Source organism: Xenopus laevis, chromosome 3L, assembly GCF_017654675.1.
Source record: "Xenopus laevis strain J_2021 chromosome 3L, Xenopus_laevis_v10.1, whole genome shotgun sequence".
Taxonomy (NCBI): Eukaryota; Metazoa; Chordata; class Amphibia; order Anura; family Pipidae; genus Xenopus; species Xenopus laevis.
Genome location: NC_054375.1, coordinates 124055295 through 124074241, shown reverse-complemented (window position 1 = coordinate 124074241; position 18947 = coordinate 124055295). Strand labels below are relative to the sequence as shown.

At 39.0% G+C, this 18947-nt stretch overlaps 1 protein-coding gene across 2 annotated transcripts in view; it reads right to left on the bottom strand.

The window, feature by feature from the left end:
• iqch.L (IQ motif containing H L homeolog) overlaps positions 1-18947 on the bottom strand; it is a 67386-nt gene that overhangs the window by 44725 nt on the left and 3714 nt on the right. For both annotated transcript variants that reach the window (XM_018253307.2, XM_018253310.2), the window contains exons 3-9: positions 17740-17837; positions 16087-16180; positions 12413-12532; positions 6348-6468; positions 3819-3953; positions 3518-3732; positions 2378-2920 (exon numbers count right to left, since the gene is read on the bottom strand). In XM_018253307.2, coding sequence (XP_018108796.1) covers positions 2378-2920; positions 3518-3732; positions 3819-3953; positions 6348-6468; positions 12413-12532; positions 16087-16180; positions 17740-17837 — 1326 coding nt within the window. The remainder of the gene's footprint in view (positions 1-2377; positions 2921-3517; positions 3733-3818; positions 3954-6347; positions 6469-12412; positions 12533-16086; positions 16181-17739; positions 17838-18947) is intronic.

The following is an 18947-nucleotide window of genomic DNA, read 5'->3' as shown; positions in this document are numbered from 1 at the left end:
GCCGTATTCGCTTTAATTAAAAGAATATGAATTAACACAGAAAGTGTGTGTGGTGGGGGCGGGAGGTAATGCAAATATAAATTAAATGGTGCGCACTAATTAAAAGGCCGTGTTAAATACTTCCTGATGGAGCAATGACAGGAGAGAGGTGTTCAGTCTCCCTGAAGAAGAGGTGAAGTGCGAGTCTGCATAAACATAGGCAACATGTATGCCAATGGCAGCCCCCTGGCTGTTGCTGGGCTACAACACCCCCTTAAAAAATCATAACAGCTACATTGCTCAAAGTTGTAGTGCAACCGCTGCCAGAGAGCTGCAAGTTGGGTGTCTCTGATGTACAGGTTATCTGGTCTTGCCCTATATATGTATATAGGAGGCACACTTTTGTATTTCACTCTAAAGCTTACTTGAAGAAGAGCTCCAAGCCTTGAAACGCTGTAGGTGTATTGACTTATTTAACAAATAATCAAGCTACAAGCCTCACTCCATTTACATAAAGTCTGCTTTGTGTAAATGTACTTATTGAAAGTGACACTTTATGCCAGCTGTCTATACAGGCTTTTACTGTAGCTTGATTCAAAGGGGTCACTTACTAGTTATGCAATAATATTTGTATGATTTAATGTTCATAGGACTCATTTATAAACAGGAAGGCAGGGTGCTGGGTGCAAAAAAAAAAAAAAAAAAAAAAGGGGCACAATCAGCCATTTTTTTTGCACTTTGCCTCTTGCTTCTAGCCTAAATGAATGACAGGGCTGCACCAGCTGTTTCTATGTTCACTCAGAGCGCAGCCAACCCAGAGCAGAAATACCATTGGTAAATGACCCCACATGTGTCTGTTTTGTACAACTCTGTAAAATCATCAGTGAAAAGAAGGAGTGCAACATGGCAGCTTAGTGATTAGATCTCCAGCATTGAATCCTAAGTATGACTATGATCTAAGCGCCATCTGCAAAGAGTTTTAAATGTTCTCAATGTGAATATGTGAATATCCCCCAACTACTCTATTTCACTATCCACTCCAAAAATATACAAGCAAGTTACTTGGCTGCTGGTTAAACGAACCATAGTGTGATTGTGCATAGTAGCGACCCATAACTGTAAATTCCACTAGAGCAAGGACTTGTGAATGTTGTGAATGATTGACGACCAATCTCTGTGAAGAGCTGCATAATATGCTGGCGCTATATAATAAAAGGATAACAATAAAAATAGCATTAGTAGTAAAAATGTGTAATGATATTGCACTATCCAAATGAAAAATTAGGTCCAGCACACACAGAAACTTTTGCTAAGTTTAGTTGATTATTAGGCCATCTACAATACAATATAATTGGGGGATTTACAAAGGGTAACCCCCTGAAATGTTTTTTTCACTGTGTATGGCTCAATAGAGAGTGAAAAAATAGCAGAAATTATGTAATGTGCACTGTGACTTTGCCATATATCTACACCACAGCTATAGTTTATACCATTTCTCTCTTTATAATGCCATATACATAAACTATATGGCCAAGAATATATGATTCCCAAACCAAGGGTATTAATATGAAGTTAGTGCTCCCTTTGCTGCTATAACAACCTCTACTCTTTTGGGAAGGCTTTACACTAGACGTTAGTGGAATTTGCATCCTTTCGGCTGCAAGAGCAATGGGCACTGATCAGGTGTGGCTCATGGTTGGAATTGCAAGTTATCCCATGGGTGATGCGTTGGGTTGAGGTCAGGACTCTATGCAGGCCAGTAAAGTTCTTACAAAACCCATTTTGTACTGACCTAGCTAGTTGTAGCACATCACAACTGAACTGTTATTCCCTCTAAATGTTTTCACTTCACAATCTTTTCACTTGACAAACTAACTTGATGGAATTGTGTTGTCCTATGATCGTGCCATGTTAAAACTGGTCTCTTAATTATGAACCATTTACTGCAGAAGTTTCTTTCTGGAGATTAGTTGGCTTAACTACATATCTGAGTCAAAAATGAGTGGTTTATATAGCAATTCCGCTAATTAAAAGGGGTCTACCGATACTTTTGCGGCTTCAGCATGGACTGGTGCATGAGTAACTCCTATTGGGTATTAGTTGTTAGCCTTGAGTCTCCACAGCTGCTCTGCATGTCAAGTGCATTCATAACCACTACAGTCTACAGTGGGGTAGTAAAAACTTACATTGTTTTACCCATAATTTTATTGTTTATCATGCATCTTTGTCTAAAGTACACAAATGTGTGCATAGACACAGAATTGCAGCTGTATAACTAAAATGTTTTTCAGAACCACAATATTGCGTGCACCAACTTCACATATCAACTCCTGTTTATCCCATTATAAAACAGCACAAAACCACTTCACAGTTTAAATCACTAGGCCTCTGACATCACCTTAGCTCTTGAACGGAAGTTCTGTAGCTGCTGCACCCTGGATTCCTGCAGGAGCTTCTTCACACGAGATCTCTGCACATGTAGTAGCCAAGCTATAGCAATGACCCCAGCAGCCCACTTCTGCTGACGATAAGTAAGGTAAGCTTTGCGGTCCCGATAACTTCGCCATAAAGATTGTATTTTAACTGCAGCAGCTGTCCTGCCTTCTCTTCCCTTGTAACGCTGCCCTGGTTGATTTAGGATTTTCTGAACCCAGGACTTGTTTTCCAAGACAAAGAGCAGCCGGGAGACTGCTGGAGTCATGCCCAGCTCGTGATCTAGAACAACTGCTTTCAGCTTCTCTCCATTCACTATGGCAGTGGGCACAGCATAGTCCTGCAGCAACTTCTGTAAACGCTCCAAGAAAGACACAAAACTACCCCAGGACAGGCAGTAACGTTGTTTGAAGGCCAAAAAGTCTAAATCATCAGAATTTATCAAGCCATTGCGTAAAATGAAGCTGTGACCAGTGGGAAGAGCAAGAGCAGTCAAAGCTTCAGGATCCTGATGAGATACAATAGATATATATAAGAGTAGTATTATTTATTACATAGATAAAACAGTATCTCCATTCTAAATAATATATTTCTACCATTGAAATCCTGGGGTGCCCAGCTCTATGCAGTGCATGCAGTTCTAGCTCAATCCAACAGTGGATGGAGCTGTGTTTCCTTGGCAACATATAACAAACTTAACTCCACTGGAGAGCAGAACAAACAGTGATCACGTTTATTAAAAGATATGTTGCAACAACTGTCATCACTGTTTGTAATGCTCTCCAGTGGAGTTTACGTTAAAATATTTCCACGCATAATAGATATTTTTAATATTCTGTCACACAGGGAGATCTTCAGCTGCTACATGCCACTGGCTAGAAATATGTTTGTTTCTTATGCATCAAAACAGACTACGTGCCCTATAGAAAACAATGAAATAGGTTACTATCCAGCTGCAAGTAGCCATTACTAATCTATCACTGGGACAGAAAAATAAAGTTAAGAAGTTTTGGGCTCCATCCACTGAAACCCATGCTAACTTTTATCCAGCCTTCTGTTTATAAACAGACAAGCAAGATGGTACAGGAAGCACAATGGATATTACCTCTGTTGAAGGATTGGTACCGGTTGGCTTCTTCATGGTTGCAATAAGAGGCGCCCTTGCTATTTTTGATGATACCGAGTGCAGCCTAGAAGGATACGGTGTATCCATTCCATCGTCTGGTAACTGAGTTTGAAACAGCTGGTAGTCACTGTCTTTTGTCTCGGGGTCAGTCTCTTCATTATGTGTAGATTCCACTACCATGGGCAGCTCCTTATCTATATCAAATAGTAGGGATAAACACACACATATATACCAATAAATGGTCATTACACTATGTTATGGTGGTATCCTGGCTTCCTACCTGCTGTCTGTGTTGGAGATGCCTTTTGAATTCTTGAGCTGTGAAGTTGAAGGCTTCGGGGGAAAATGGCAGGGGGTACTAGAGTGAGCTGAGCAGCTGAAGGTATCAGGCCTCTTTGCTGCAGATTCAAAATACCTGAGGAACAAATTGTGTAACCATTTATTAGCAATTCAGTGCCATATCTACCACTTCATTTACATCCACAAAACAGAACATAAACTGGCAGAGATATACAATATAATTGAGATATATATGCTGTAGTACAGTAGAGTGTCAGGTAAGCAATTCCCTTGCCATGGTCAGGGGGCAGTTATCCATAATGGCATAGAAACACTATAAATCAAATGTTTATTATTTTTAAGCATCAGCGTGATTTCTGCAGCACAAATCACAATTTAACACTGTTCTGTTAACTTTTAATATGTTATAAAATGGCTCATTCTAAGCAATGTTTGATATGACCTTCATTTTTAATGTTTTATAGTTTTTGAATTATTTGCCTTTTTCTTCTTCTGTCAGTTTCAAATAGGGGTTACTGACCCCATCTAAAAATCAATTGCCCTGCAAAGCTACAAATGTATTGTTACTGCTACTTTTTATTACTTGTTTTTCTATTCAGGCCCTCCTATCCATATTCCAGTCTCTTATTCAAACCAATGCATGGTTGCTACGGTAATTTGCACCCTAGCAACCACATTTCTGAAATTGCAAACTGCAAAGCTGCTGAATAAAAATCTAAACAACTCATAAACCACAAAGAATAAAAAATGAAATCCAATTGCAAATTGTTTCAGAATATCACTCGCTACATCATAATAAGTAAATTTAAAGGTGAACAACCCCTTTAAGGCAGCCATTTACAGGCACTGTCTCTGTGCAATTGGCTCACAGGTGGATAATGGATAAAGAGCATACAAAAAGCTACACACAGTATGGCTGACTGGACCATTCATGCAAAGAACAGCAGCACCTCTTTACTTCTTCTTCTTACAATGCCCCATGAATTGGTCAACATCAGCAGATAAAATGCTTGTTGACAGCATGTTTAAATGTTAATGAAGTAAGTGAGGGTATGGCCATCTTCGTCAGTAGTAACCCACAAGAGGAGAAGCTTGAAGGCAGGACCCTTTGATATCAATGGGAATTCTGAAGCCTAACATGATAATTACAGGGATATCTGAGAAAAGAGACTTTAAGAGTCAAGCTGAGAAATCATATATAAACTGGCAAGTAGATGGAGGGTGATAGATAACTGCAATCCACAGAGTAAAGGGGGGGGAGGGTATATGCTTTTTCTCTTGAGTGGGCTTTAAATAAGGGAGTTGTGAGCAAAGGTGAGAAAAAAACACTGCTCCACCTTGTGAGTTCTGAAGTCTTAAACTGGCCATAGATATAAATAAAGATTTTTAAAAGATCCGATCGTCATCGATTATCTCGAAACGATAATGCGTACGAACTAAAAAGACCAATTCAGGCAATATTGCCAGGAAAACAAAGGGGAGCTGCCTGCTTGTCCCTGCAGACATAGATAGATTGCACTGGGACCGATAAAGATTTTTTAACCTGGCCGATCAATTTTCTGACATTTTCTGAAATGTCGGACAAAAATAGTAAGATGTACGATCGTTCGAATCCCACTAACCGCACGATAATTTCGAAGGATCAGTCGTTCGGCAAGAGAAATCTTTGCGGGGACCTTATGGTTGTTGGTGTTGCTTAAAGAAGTGGTTCACCTTTAAGTTAACTTTTAATATATTATAGAATGTTTATTTCTAAGCAACTTTTCAGTTGATCTCCATTTTTTTTCTTATAGTTTTTGATTGAATTATTTGCCTTCTCCTTCTGATTCTTTCCAGCTTTCAAATGGGGGTCACTGACCCCATCTAAAAACAAATGCTCCGTAAGGCTACAGATTTATTGTTTTTGCTACATTTTATTACTCATTTTTCTATTCAGGCCCTACCTATTCACATTCAAGTCTCTTATTCAAACCAGTGCCAGTTAATCTGGAGAGCTGCTGATTAAAAAGCTTAATAACTCAAAAACACAAATAATAAAAAATTAAAACCAATTGCAAATTATCTCAGAATATCACTACTTTATACTAAAAGTTAGCAGTATTTCCGCTAACTAACCCTTCCTCTGGTGTTTGTTTTTAGGAACAATTAAACCTTCAGAAGAGGGGTCCCCAACTTTTTTTTTTTTACCCGTGAGCAACATTCAAATGTAAAAAGAGTTGGGGAGCAACAGAAGCATGAAAAAAACCAAATAAGGGCTGTGATTGGTTATTTGTTAGCCCTATGTGGACTGGCAGCCTACAGGAGGCTCTGTTTGGCAGTACCTCTGGTTTTTATGCAACCAAAATTTTCCTTCAAGCCTGGAATTTAAAAATAAGCACCTGCTTTGAGGCCACTGAGAGGGGATGTTCCTCATAAGCCAATGGTTGGGGATCACTGCTTTAGAGCCTGTGTTATGATGCCACAGAGCAGCTCAGGTGCTGCAGTGGGGAGATAAAAATTTCTCTCTTACCTTTCTGCATATCCTTCTCATACAGGGGGGGTGGAGCTAGTGAGGCATCCCTTCGGTTCGAAGCAGGTAACACAGAGAGATTACTAACTGTGGAGCCTCTTGTGATCTTTTCATTTGACATCTATGAAAAGATACAGTCACTTAACTTCTTCATAGCCACACACATATAAAAAACATTGAGACAACATAATTATTATAAGTGAGCTAGATATATATATATATATATATATATATATATATATATATATATATATATATATATACACACAGTGTATATATATCTTGTACTCCTGCTTAATACGTTGTTCTGTACACTATATGTTATATATGCTATATGAAGTTAATGTTTATTTGGTGTGGACACTACATATTAAGATAATAATACTACTGTGTGTGTTTTCTGACCTCCACTGTCAAATTCATTTACATATAGGTGTTCACTACCATTACTATGGCAATTAACAGACTTTTTTCTAGGTGGGGGGTAATTTAGGTCTGTTCTTTATAGCACTGTAACCTTGATAAAGGTCTCTGCTGAGACTGAAACGTTGGTTCAATAAACTTATACTTTTTTGTTCATCACCTAAGACCTGCAGGCCCGGATTTGTGGAAAGGCCACCTAGGTCCGGGCCTAGGGCAGCAGGATTTTAGGGGGGCGGCATGCTGCCCAACCACACCCACATTGGTTCAAAAACACTGGGGATGTGCTGGAGATACAATCATTTCCCATGCGCCAATCCCATTGTTCTGGTCCAGATGATGAAAATTTGCACAAATAAAGGGGAGGGGACAGGGGCGACAAAAGGCAGTGGGTCTATGGGAGCCCATGGCCCTGAAGACCTGTGAGTGCGGTGTAACATAGTAACATAGTAACATAGTAAGTAAGGTTGAAAAAAGACACATGTCCATCGAGTTCAACCTTTTTTTTTTTTTATTAACTACCTATCTGCCAGTTGATCCAGAGGAAGGCAAAAAAACCATCTGAAGCCTCTCCAATTTGCCTTAGAGGGGGAAAAATTCCTTCCTGACTCCAAAATGGCAATCGGACTAGTCCCTGGATCAACTTGGACTATGAGCTATTTCCCATAACCCTGTATTCCCTTACTTGCGAAAAAGCCATCCAACCCCTTCTTAAAGCTATCTAATGTATCAGCCTGTACAACTGATTCAGCCATGCTGATTGTTGCTCATAATGCCATTCATTAGGACAAAATTTTGAATGTGATCCCTTAACAAGCCTTCAAATAATTTGCCCACCACAGATGTCAATCTTACTGGCCTATAATTGCCAGGCTGAGATTGTAATCCCTTTTTAAATATTGGAATAACATCAGCTTTTCTCCAATCCATAGGCACCATACCAGATGACAGTGAATCTGAGAAAATCAGAAATAAGGGCTGGTCTAAAACTGAACTAAGCTCTCTTAGAACCCGGGGGTGTATGCCATCAGGCCCTGGAGCCTTGTTTACATTAATTTGTATTAAAGCTTTTTGAATCATATCCTGAGTCAGCCATTGACTAGATTGAGCTGAACCATTCGTGCAGTTATTAAGTGAGCCTGTGAACCCAGACTCCTCTATTGTATACACTGAAGAAAAGAACTGATTTAACACATTTGCCTTATCTGTATCTGTTACAACCATACTGGTACCATTATTTAATGGAGCAACACTCTCAACCTGCATCTTTTTACTATTAATATATTTAAAAAACTTTTTAGGGTTAGTTTTCACCTCCACCGCAATTAACTCTTCATTTATTTTCTTAGCCTTCCGGATTGCTGATTTACAACATTTATTACAGTGTTTATATTCATTAAACGCAGCTTCTGTCCCTAAAGATTTGTAGTTTTTAAATGCCTTTCTCTTCTTTCCCATTAACTTCTTTACTTCTGTATTAAGCCACACAGGATGATTCTTAGAGCTTCTACGTTTAGTCCTTAAGGGAATAAATTGAGAACAGTAATGATTTAATATCATTTTAAAGGACAACCATTTCTGTTCTGTGTTTTTAGCTGAAAACCTAATGCCCCAATCAATGCTCTGTAGGGCAGCCCTCAAGGCACTAAAATTAGCTTTTCCAAAATTCATGGTTTTTGTTGCCCCAGTATATTTTTGTTTTTTGCACCAGACATTAAATGATATAACATTATGGTCACTATTACCCAGGGGTTCAATGACTTGCACATTTGCTATAAGTTCTGGGTCATTTGAGATCACTAAATCAAGAATAGCATTTTTTCTGGTAGGCTCCTCAACAACCTGTGCTAAAAAACTGTCGTGCAATAAGTTTATAAACTTGTTCCCATTAACTGATCTAGCAGTACCGTTGCTCCAGTCAATATCTGGGTAATTAAAATCCCCCATTATCATTACTTTAACTAAACTAGCAGCCTTTTCTATTTGCATTAGGAGCTTTGTCTCTTCCTCCTCACTTACATTATTGGGTCTATAGCATACGCCTACAATTAATTTGCTGGATTCTTTACAATTGGTGAAGAACTCCACCCATACGACTTCTGCCCCCTCATTTTCTAACATAACCTCCTCCTTTATATGAGCTTTTAAATCCTGCCTAACATACAGACATACCCCTCCTCCTTTTCTATTGCCTCTGTCCCTCCGAAACAAAGTATAGCCACTGATATTTACTGCCCAGTCATGCGACTCATTCAGCCATGTTTCGGCCACACCAATCACATCATATTTTCCTTCCATCACCAGCAGCTCCAGCTCTTCTATTTTACCAGTCAGACTTCTTGCATTTGTAAACATACATTTAATACTGGCACCATATTGAACATATGACATGTGGTCCTCCCTATCCTATCCTGTAATATGATGTTCTATAATCTACAGACTCCTGCACCCAGGCATGTTACCTTGTTTATTGGTGTGGACACTTTTGGCTGTTGATTGATTTTTATTTATATACACGTATTAGTGTTCCAACATTTTGGTTCCTTATTAGGACAAAGGGAAGTGCTGGTCCAGGGATGATTCATTTCAAATTGAAGTGTATGTCTAAGAACTGACCGTGCACCCCAAAGATTAACCAGGTAGAGTGTGGACGCTCAACAGATATATATATATATATATATATATATATAAACAGTGCTAGAAACCGGCACTCACCTCTCCTCTGTAATAATAGCCGGGTGCTAACAAAAATGCATCCAGTGGAAAATGAAAGCATACACGGCAACATTTCAAGCAACTTTTTACTACATATCAGCAAACATCAGACATCTACGCGTTTCGATCCACTAGGAACCGTCGTCGTCAGGATACATATATATTACCCAACTGTATTCTGCCTCACTTACCACTAAATCTACAAATCTACTTATTTGATATTGTGGGTGGTGGTGTGACAACTATCCATTTAATAGAAAGTTAATGTATCATTTTCACCTCATTTCCTCCCATAATGACTACTCAATCAATCAGCTAAAGGCGCCCATGCTCCTTGTGACAAAAGAATCACTTTCAGCACGTGTAGAGTTATAAAAAGGGCCTCCGTCCACCTTGCAGAAGCAGCCCAATAACTGGCTGTTATGGAGCCCAAAAATCTCTTGTACTTTGGTCTTTGGACCTTGACAGAGATACAAGCGGCAGGTGTGGAAGAGAGAATGCATGCAGAACTTTTGCAAACGCCACATCTGTTTGGTGAAGCGGGTGACAGCAGTGGAGTAGAAGGGAGGGAGAAGAGGATAGTAGAATGAGTTGGGGGGGAGGAAGAGAAACTATCTCTGGCTCATTCTGCCTAATGCTTTGCACATGGGCAGAGGGCCAGGCAGAAAAGCATGGGCCCATCTTATTGGAATTCAGAGGTGGCCATCGCTTCCTGTCCAGAGACAGATGTAACGCAGCCGTCCATGGCATTGCAAGCAGGCACTGAGCTGTTTCCAGGGATTTCTAAGCGGTAGAGAAGCAGAGTTGGAGGCCCCTGCCTAGTGAGATGACAGCCAATCTCCTATTCCACATGACAAGCACTGGATAAAAACTTACAGCAAATGGTGACCTTTGCAAAGATTAATTTGTTTACCAGCAGAATTCTTCTCTTCTTGTCATCCCAGATGGAGCATATCAGAAAGTCCCCAGATTCTAGGTGTAAGGAACGCTGACTCCAATCAGCTCCAGCATTAAACCCCCCCCACAATAAGTTCTGGATTTGTTTTCCCTCTTCTATTGTAATGTTCTTTTATTCTCCCCTTCATCCAATTTGGGGGATTGTCACGCTTTCCATTAACAATTTAGTCGATAGAGAAAACATGCGAATACAAGTTGCTGCAACAACCTGAGACAGAAAAAGCTGGAAGTGCTCGCTGGTCTTGGACGCTCGCTCCAGTTCTCAATAACCAGTTTATGCTTTAAATACAAACTTGCGGATATAATACTGGGACTTTGCACATTCTGTAACCGTTAAATAAATAGCAGCACTGTGTTCAGTTCAGTCAATTAGAAATCAAAGAATATAGAGCAATGTAGTGCCAAGTTTCAGCTCTCCAGAAATGGCAGAACTATCACTTACAACAGCCACATACATAGTGATGGCCAATTTGCAATGATTCTACTGATCAGCTCATGGGAAATGCAGCCCATTCATATCCAGGCTGGCCATTTAGCTGATACAGAATGTGTCCACACAGTTCATCAGCATAATCTTGTTTTCCGACTGACCAGCTTGGGTTTGATTGGCACCAACCACTCACACACCAACCAATAAAAAGACCTAATAATATGAGAGGAGATAAACATTACTCACTGGGTCTGATTATTCTAGTCACTTATCACCTAAAAACTGATTTGCCCAGAGGAGGAAGCAATAGTATTAAGAAATGCCCCATAAAGCAGGGCTCTGCACATAATGGGTGAGTTGGGAACAGGGGAGATCTGTGGTTTTAAGAATCTTCAACCTAGTGGCCCTCCAGCTGTTGCTAGACTACAGGACTACAGAGGGATAGTCACAAATGCAAGCACTCTATGGGTCTCCCTTAGAGCCCCAGCTATGCGCAAAACATTTGCTTCTAGTCTGCATTACTGACAGGAGCAAAGGAGCCCTTTGATTTATGCTTGTGCCCATACACTTCCCACATGCCCATAGTCTTAGCCACGTACAGTCATAGGTTGTGCATCTGACTTTCGGAGTGGTCTCATAGCATACACATTAAAGGGGAAGTTCACCTTGTAATGAACTTGTTAGACATGGGGTTATTTGCTCTTTATATTTATTTTGCGTGATTTTGAACTGTGTTCCTATTTTAGGAGTTACATTTTATTGTTATTGTATTGTTATTGTATTGCTTATATTTTTTTTCTGGCCCTCTGCTATTCATCTTCAATGAAGTATTTTAAAGAATGCATATGCTCTGCATAAAACAAAACATTATAAAAACAAAACATTATAATTTCCTGATCCTTTGTACTTGTGTACCAGTTTCTAAATATAAAATCACGGTGATTTCCTGCTTATAGCAGCCAAATAGACAATAACATAATAGTAATTTGGGGTTTCTCCAGAAGCATTAGGATGGATACAAAATCTAGTGTGAACAACCCCACTGAGAATAGCTAAACTTTATTCAGTATATGACATATAACACCAAAAAAAGCTGAAGAACGTGAATGAAAAAAAATAATTATGGCCAGCCCTAAGGTCTTACTTATTGCCTATGGGACAGTTTATGTTGAAATACTAGGGGATATACTCTGACCCAGCTCCTGAAAAGGTCTGGCAACTTTTTTGTGATACTGTAAAAGGCATGTCATTAAAAACACAGCAAACAGAAAACTAGAAGACCAACTGCATATAGCCCCAGAACAGCAGAGTGTACTGCATGCTAAAGGTTAATTCAAGCACAAACTTGCTCTCTAGCAAAGAGCGCATTGGACCACAATGAACCGTTATTTCCTTTCAGTTGTTGTTTCCTCCATAAATAATTCCACTTTTCTTTCAAAACATTCATCTCACAGTTGGACTATTATAAATTCAAAGGATTTTGGGTTAACGTTGAGAAAGCGAAATAACAAAGTATGAGGCGAGTAGCTTGGAATATACGTACAGATGTTTTCTGCCTGGTGCTGATGAGCGGCAAACTGATCCCAAGGCTCTGGTTGAGCAGCTCACGGTGTGCCGCGCTCTCAGGATTGCACATGATGCGATTGTTCAGGAACAACTTGTGCTGTAACAGATACACACTGCGTTATTCCTACAGCCCCCCCTGAAAAAAGCAGTTAAAGTGGAGAACCCTGAACGTCTGGCATGTAAGCGGGACTCACAAAACACAGCATGCCCACCTTATGGCCGCATGTTACCTTCCCAGTGAGTGACAGCCAAGTCATCAAGTTGCATTTCTTTGTGTTCTGCTGACAGGCTGGCAGATTTTGTACTTATTCTTTGGCAGAGTCTAAAACTTTCATAAATGTGCAAACATTGTTTCTTTTTTGTTTTTTAGCTCCATTCAAACGCTTACAATAGACTAAAAATGACAGTTGTGTGTTTGGCATAATTCAGAGTGTAACTAATCGGATTGATTTTATAGTTTACAGTTTTTTCCCCCAGGGAGAAAAAGACCAGTATGGAAGTCAAGACAGCACACGGCATTGCCTCAAGATGCAGGTATAACCCCGTTATCGACATATGTGCAATGAATAGGGCTTGGATGCTTTTAAATATAAATATTTGTAAATGTAAATCTAATTGAAAACAGTATCTGTCTTTAATTTGTAATTTAAGTTCTGACTTTTAAAACAATGTAGCAGAAGTAAACCCTAAAAAAATGTATATGGTTAAAAATGCCATATTTTATATACTGAATTTATTGCACCCGCCTAAAGTTTCAGCTTCTCAAAAGCAGCAATGATCAAGGACTTCAAACTTGTCACAGGGGGTCACCATCTTGGAAAGTGTCTGCGACACTCACATGCTCAGTGGACTCTGAGCAGCTGTTTAGAAGCTAAGCTTAGGGGTTGTTGCAAATTATCAAGCAAAAAATGAGGTTGGTCTGTAATATAAGCTGGTGCTACAGGGCTGATTATTAAATTCTGACGCTAGTTGCACTGATTCCTAAGCTGCCGTGTAGTAATTATATGTATTAATATTAATCAGCCTTATATTGAGACATTTGTTTTATAATGGTTCTGTATATTTTGAGTCGTCCCTAAGCTCAGTAAGTGACAGCAGCACAGAGCATGTGCAGTGAATCAGCAGAAAAAAAGATGGGGAGCTACTGGGGCATCTTTAGGGGCACAGATCCTCACTGGTAAAGGGCTGTGGTTACCTTGGGCTGGTACAGAAACCCAAAACATACAGCATTTATAGCCTACTTCTTTAGCTAACCTTTAGTTCTCCTTTAAAAAACCTAGGGGTGATACATTGTTTCAAGGATCAGACCTAGAAAACAGGAAGGGGTGAACAAATATTGCTTTTAATAACAATTACATTTGCAAATACCTTCAAAAACCATTGAAACTACTGAATTAAAGTTTAATTACTGTATATTGAAAGGTTGCTTAGAATTACATTTTCTTTAATTATGCAAGAACAGCTTTTAGGTGTATTGTTTAGCTATTTTGTTAGTTTAATCTAAGTTGGACCTTTGTCCCTTTGAATGATCATTATATAGTCATGGTTACAGTTTGAATGATCATTATGTAATCATGGTTACAGTTACAATTATAGCTCTGTAAAACTGGGGTCTAGTAAAACTAGAAGTTGCTTCGTTAAAAGGCTATTTCTTGGAAAATCCAAATGAGCATTCTACTATTTCTGGTGATACACTGATGGTCACTAGGGGTCAATTACAATGTGGAAGGCAGGGTGCAAATTGCAAAAAACAGGTGCAACTCACCATTTTTATTTTTCACTTTGCACCCTGACTTTCACTCTATTTAATTGCAATAGAGACGCACCCAACTGTGGAGCATAGAAACCTGTGGGCATTCCCATTAATACAGCACTGCCTGCATTTGGCAGCACTCTATTCATGAATGGTGGGATGGGAGAGGAACACCAATGCTCCCCTCCTGCCCCCAACCCACCCCCAAACTTGCCCATCATTTAGACTCAGGCTGCAACAGAACCTTGTATTTACCACTTCTGCTGCTGATACTATGCACTTCTGCCCCTGTCCATAGTAAATGATCCCTACTGGGTGCCATTTTTCCTTGTCAAAGTAACAAATATAGCTACTGTTATTAATCAGTATACATGTCAATAAGTATTCCTGGATATGTTGGTAAAAACATGTAAAAATTTTAAAGTAAACTATACTTATAAAAAAAAACAAGATGTACAGGTTTGGGATCTGTTATAAACACCATCTCATATAGACTCCATTTTATCCAAATAATACAGATTTTTTAGAAATGAATGATATAAAGTGATACTGATGAGCTGGAAGCAGAGCAAGCCTTCCATAGATTGAAGAAAGAAAGAAAGAAAGAAAGAAAGAAAGAAAGAAAGAAAGAAAGAAAGAAAGAAAGAAAGAAAGAAAGAAAGAAAGAAAGAAAGAAAGAAAGAAAGAAAGAAAGATGTTAATACCCAAAATAGGAAAGTGTGAGTATCAAGAAAATGTCACATCACTTCTCATCCCGTTTGCCATTAATAGTAATTCTGTTACCAATTAAAGTATTTGGAAGAATGACTTATCACAAAAGAGTGGTAGGCTTTTCACGTTGTGGCCATTGTGGTGCAAGGAATAGGACTGAAGTCTATACCAACAGTGTGTGCAGTGCAGCCGCCATGACTAGTATAAAATAATGTTAGATTTTATTGTGCCAACTGAAGCTTACCTTGTTTGAAGGATAGAAGGTGGCAAATTATAGGTGGCAATTTCCCAGCTGGAAACGACAACTAGTTAATAATAACACTGTTTCTACCATCGAGCTAAGTAAACGGAACAGCTGGCAAAGCAGCACTTACTTACAAATAAGAAGCGAGGTGCGTGTGTTCGCTCCTGGGATATGGATTTTTAAGCAGGTATCAGGGAATTTCAGCAGAAGGCGGAGGGGAGCCCAAGTGATATGATGGGGGGATGCTAGGCAATGTATATGGACATTAGCTATATATATATATATATATATATTACCTCTGCTTCCTGACATAATCTTTGGTTTGTTACAGCAAATGGAAGACCAATGCCTGGATCTAAGAAGAATAAGCATCTTTTGCACACACAAATTCTTAAATCCCCATTAAATGTGTGTTTCGATGCACCGACATCTGTTAAATAATAAAGCGGCATCATCATTTGCCAAAAATATTTGGCAACATTAATGGGATTCCTATAAATTAGCATTCTGCTCCCTTTTTCTTTAGAGCCATGATAATTTATGACTGTACAATTATGGGATCTATTATCTGGAAACCCACTATCCAGAAAGCTCCAAAATATGGGAATGCCACTGTGCGCTGTATAATCTCAGAGGACAAATTATCATACAAAACGGAAGAAATCATGAGGGATTTTAGTGATTGTTACGTCGCAATGTCCATTTAATTCAGTGTAATAATGGAATTTTTAATTGCGTTCGAAAATGAATAGCTGTTTCATTTTTAACTTTATCATAGGAAGCAGCATTGCAGCTCACACCAATGAATGCAAATATACAGTAAAACAAGGTTCTTTATACATTATAAACTATACCACTACATTTCATTAAACTCAACAAAACATATTTAAACATACTTTGGGAGAAGATAAGGAAAAAAGGAAAAAAATAAATAAACTCTTACCTGCTGGCCCGGAGAGAAGTGGCTGATTGTGCCCCAAGCTCGCCCTCTAGTGTTTGGTAAATCTAAGGGGTTTTGGCCTCCTGCTTGATGTCCCCTAAAAACATTGATGACAATGGCAGGTTACTAGTCAGGAACTGTCTTATCTATGCTGTTTTAGATCATCATCATTATTAGATATTGCCAGCAAGTTAAAGGGGAAATCATGAAAATGAAAATTTAATATGAGCTTCCTCATACTGAAGTAAGAAACGTTCTAAATACTATCAATTAAAAAATCGGCATTGTTTCTGAACTATTCAAGTTTATATTCACTACTCCTCTCTCAGCATCTGTTTCTCTTCATTCTGTCTTCATGCAGCAGTTGGGTGTCAGATTAATGATCCAATATATCTTATTGGTGGGGCTCCTTTCCTATAAGATGTTTTTGAGCTCACTCAAATAACTAATTCCAGTACAAACAAAATCTAACAAAATAACTGCCCTTTGAGCAAATTCTGCATGTAGAGAGACAGGATTTCTGGTGATTTTAATAGAGGGAGCTCTAATACATCTTTTAGGCAAAAGGAGCCCCCTATAATCTGACACCCAACTCCTGAATGAAAACAGAATGAGGAGAAACATATGCTGAGAGAGTAATAGTGAAGATAAACTTGATTATTTCAGAAATGGTACAGATTTTTTAATTGATTGTATTTAGAAAGTTTCTTATTTCAGTATGCTAAAGCTAATATTACATTTTCATTTTCACGATAGTTCCCCTTTAAGGTGGCCGTACACCAGTCAATAAACTCTACAGAAAGACAGAGTCGGCAGCTTATTGGCTCATGTATGGGGCCTTCCAACGGGTTTCTCTGACCAATATCTGGGCAACAATTGCCCAGATATCAATCAGACAAGTTGGAGCTAGGACCACATTGATTCATTGATGTAGTTCTCACTCCAACTGCCTATATTCTCCCAGTTGGGCCCAAAGATCAAACAGCCTGATATCGCTCACCTCAAGGTGGGCTTAACGGGGAGAAATCCACTTGTTTGGCCTCGCATTTTCATTGTTATTCTTATCTTATTTTTCATTTCTATTCACTCCCCCTTCTACTCGCCTTTTAGTCTGCCAATCCTATCACTGACAGTGTGAAGCAATAAGCAAACATCTCCTTCAGGTTCAGACTTGACCATCAGTAATCATGGGACCCCATGCAACTAAATTAGCAGGGCTCTCCCCCCAGTTATTTGACCCAATGCTCACATGCCCTCTTTCCAGAAGGTGGCCCCTGCCAACAAGTAGAATGGGGCCACTTTGAATTCATCTCACCCATGCCCCTTTACGCCAAAACCACACCCACAAGCCCTATCTCTTTGTGACTCACACACCCTCTTATGGCCCCTCTCTGTCTCTGAAATTCAAAAGCACGCTACTTCACTGAAATTTCCTAATCTTAGGCTTAAATCTGTAAGAAAGCAGAGCTGCAAATTTTTAACAATTCCGAATTTTGGGCAAAAACCATGCTACACTTTAGCTGTGCTATTAACCCGATACAATGCAGTCTTCCCCATCAAGAGACACAGTTTTTGCAGATTGTAGCATGGTTCATCTTTACAAAGGCTCACTGACCCTGGAATCAACATTCACTTTAGTCCCTAGTCCACCCTCACCATTTCAGCAGATGGGGAGTATATTTATCCTTGTTTCCATCCTGAAGCAAAGTCAGTGGATTACAGCTGATATAATGCAGGTAATCCTCAGTATGTTTCTGCCAGACCGAAAGAGAGAGACACACAGTCTGTTAGTCAAATGGAGCACAGTTATGAGTAGGTTATAACATAAATAATATACAAAGCCACATCCTGTAAATTATATTCTTAGAAATGGTGCTTAGAAATTTTATTTCTGTCACCCAACTCACTGTAACGTATGTATTATAATAAGTTATGCACCCCATGTTGTAAAATATGAGTATTAGAAGTCGCTTTGTAGTTTGATGAACTCCTTAGTGCCTTATAATATCCTTATATGTTACAAGAGGGCATACATTATTCACAAAATATCTTCAACAATTTTTCAAAGAAATATACTGTAATCAAATCTTATTTTTGCCAGTGACATAACTACCAGGGGAGCAGGGAGGCATGAAGGTAAGATCATACACATGGCGAGGGGGGGGGGGAATGGGCAAAACTTGCACCTGGCCCTGCCCTAGTTATTCCACTGACTTTGGGCCCTACTGGTGTGAAATAATATCACATGTAGACATACATAATCATTTAGAAATAGTGTCTCTTATGTTGTATAGGAAGTAATGATAAATGGAATATGCCAGGGAAAATCTTTCATAGCAGTTATGTACTGATTTGTAATAGTATATAGACTGCAGGGCAGATTTATCAACATGTGAAATGCAATTTCAACAGGCAAAAAGTAAATTGTTTGGGTATTTATGATTATGATTAATAGTAGTAGCAGCAGTAGCAGTGTCAATGTTTATCCACATGAAGGTACTCAAGCATTTACTGTTTGATGAGCACTACTTACCATACATTTTCATTGCACGTATTTATTAAGCACAATGAGAAACATTTCCACCCCTTTTTCAACTAAATCACCCAGCAAAATATGAAATAACCTTACAACAATTTTGGTCATATGTTACAATGGTTTTCACCAACTTAGAGCTGCCAACATTTGAACAAAATTATTCCACTTCATAAGCTGAAAAAATTGCAAACTGCAGAAAAAAATACACATTTTATTTAAACACATGCGGAAGGTCGCAATTTGGTTGCCAATATGGGCTAAAGGCTCTCACCCACTCTTTAATTTTAATTTTGTGTTGGATATAAGGAAAATTTATCAGAATACAAGT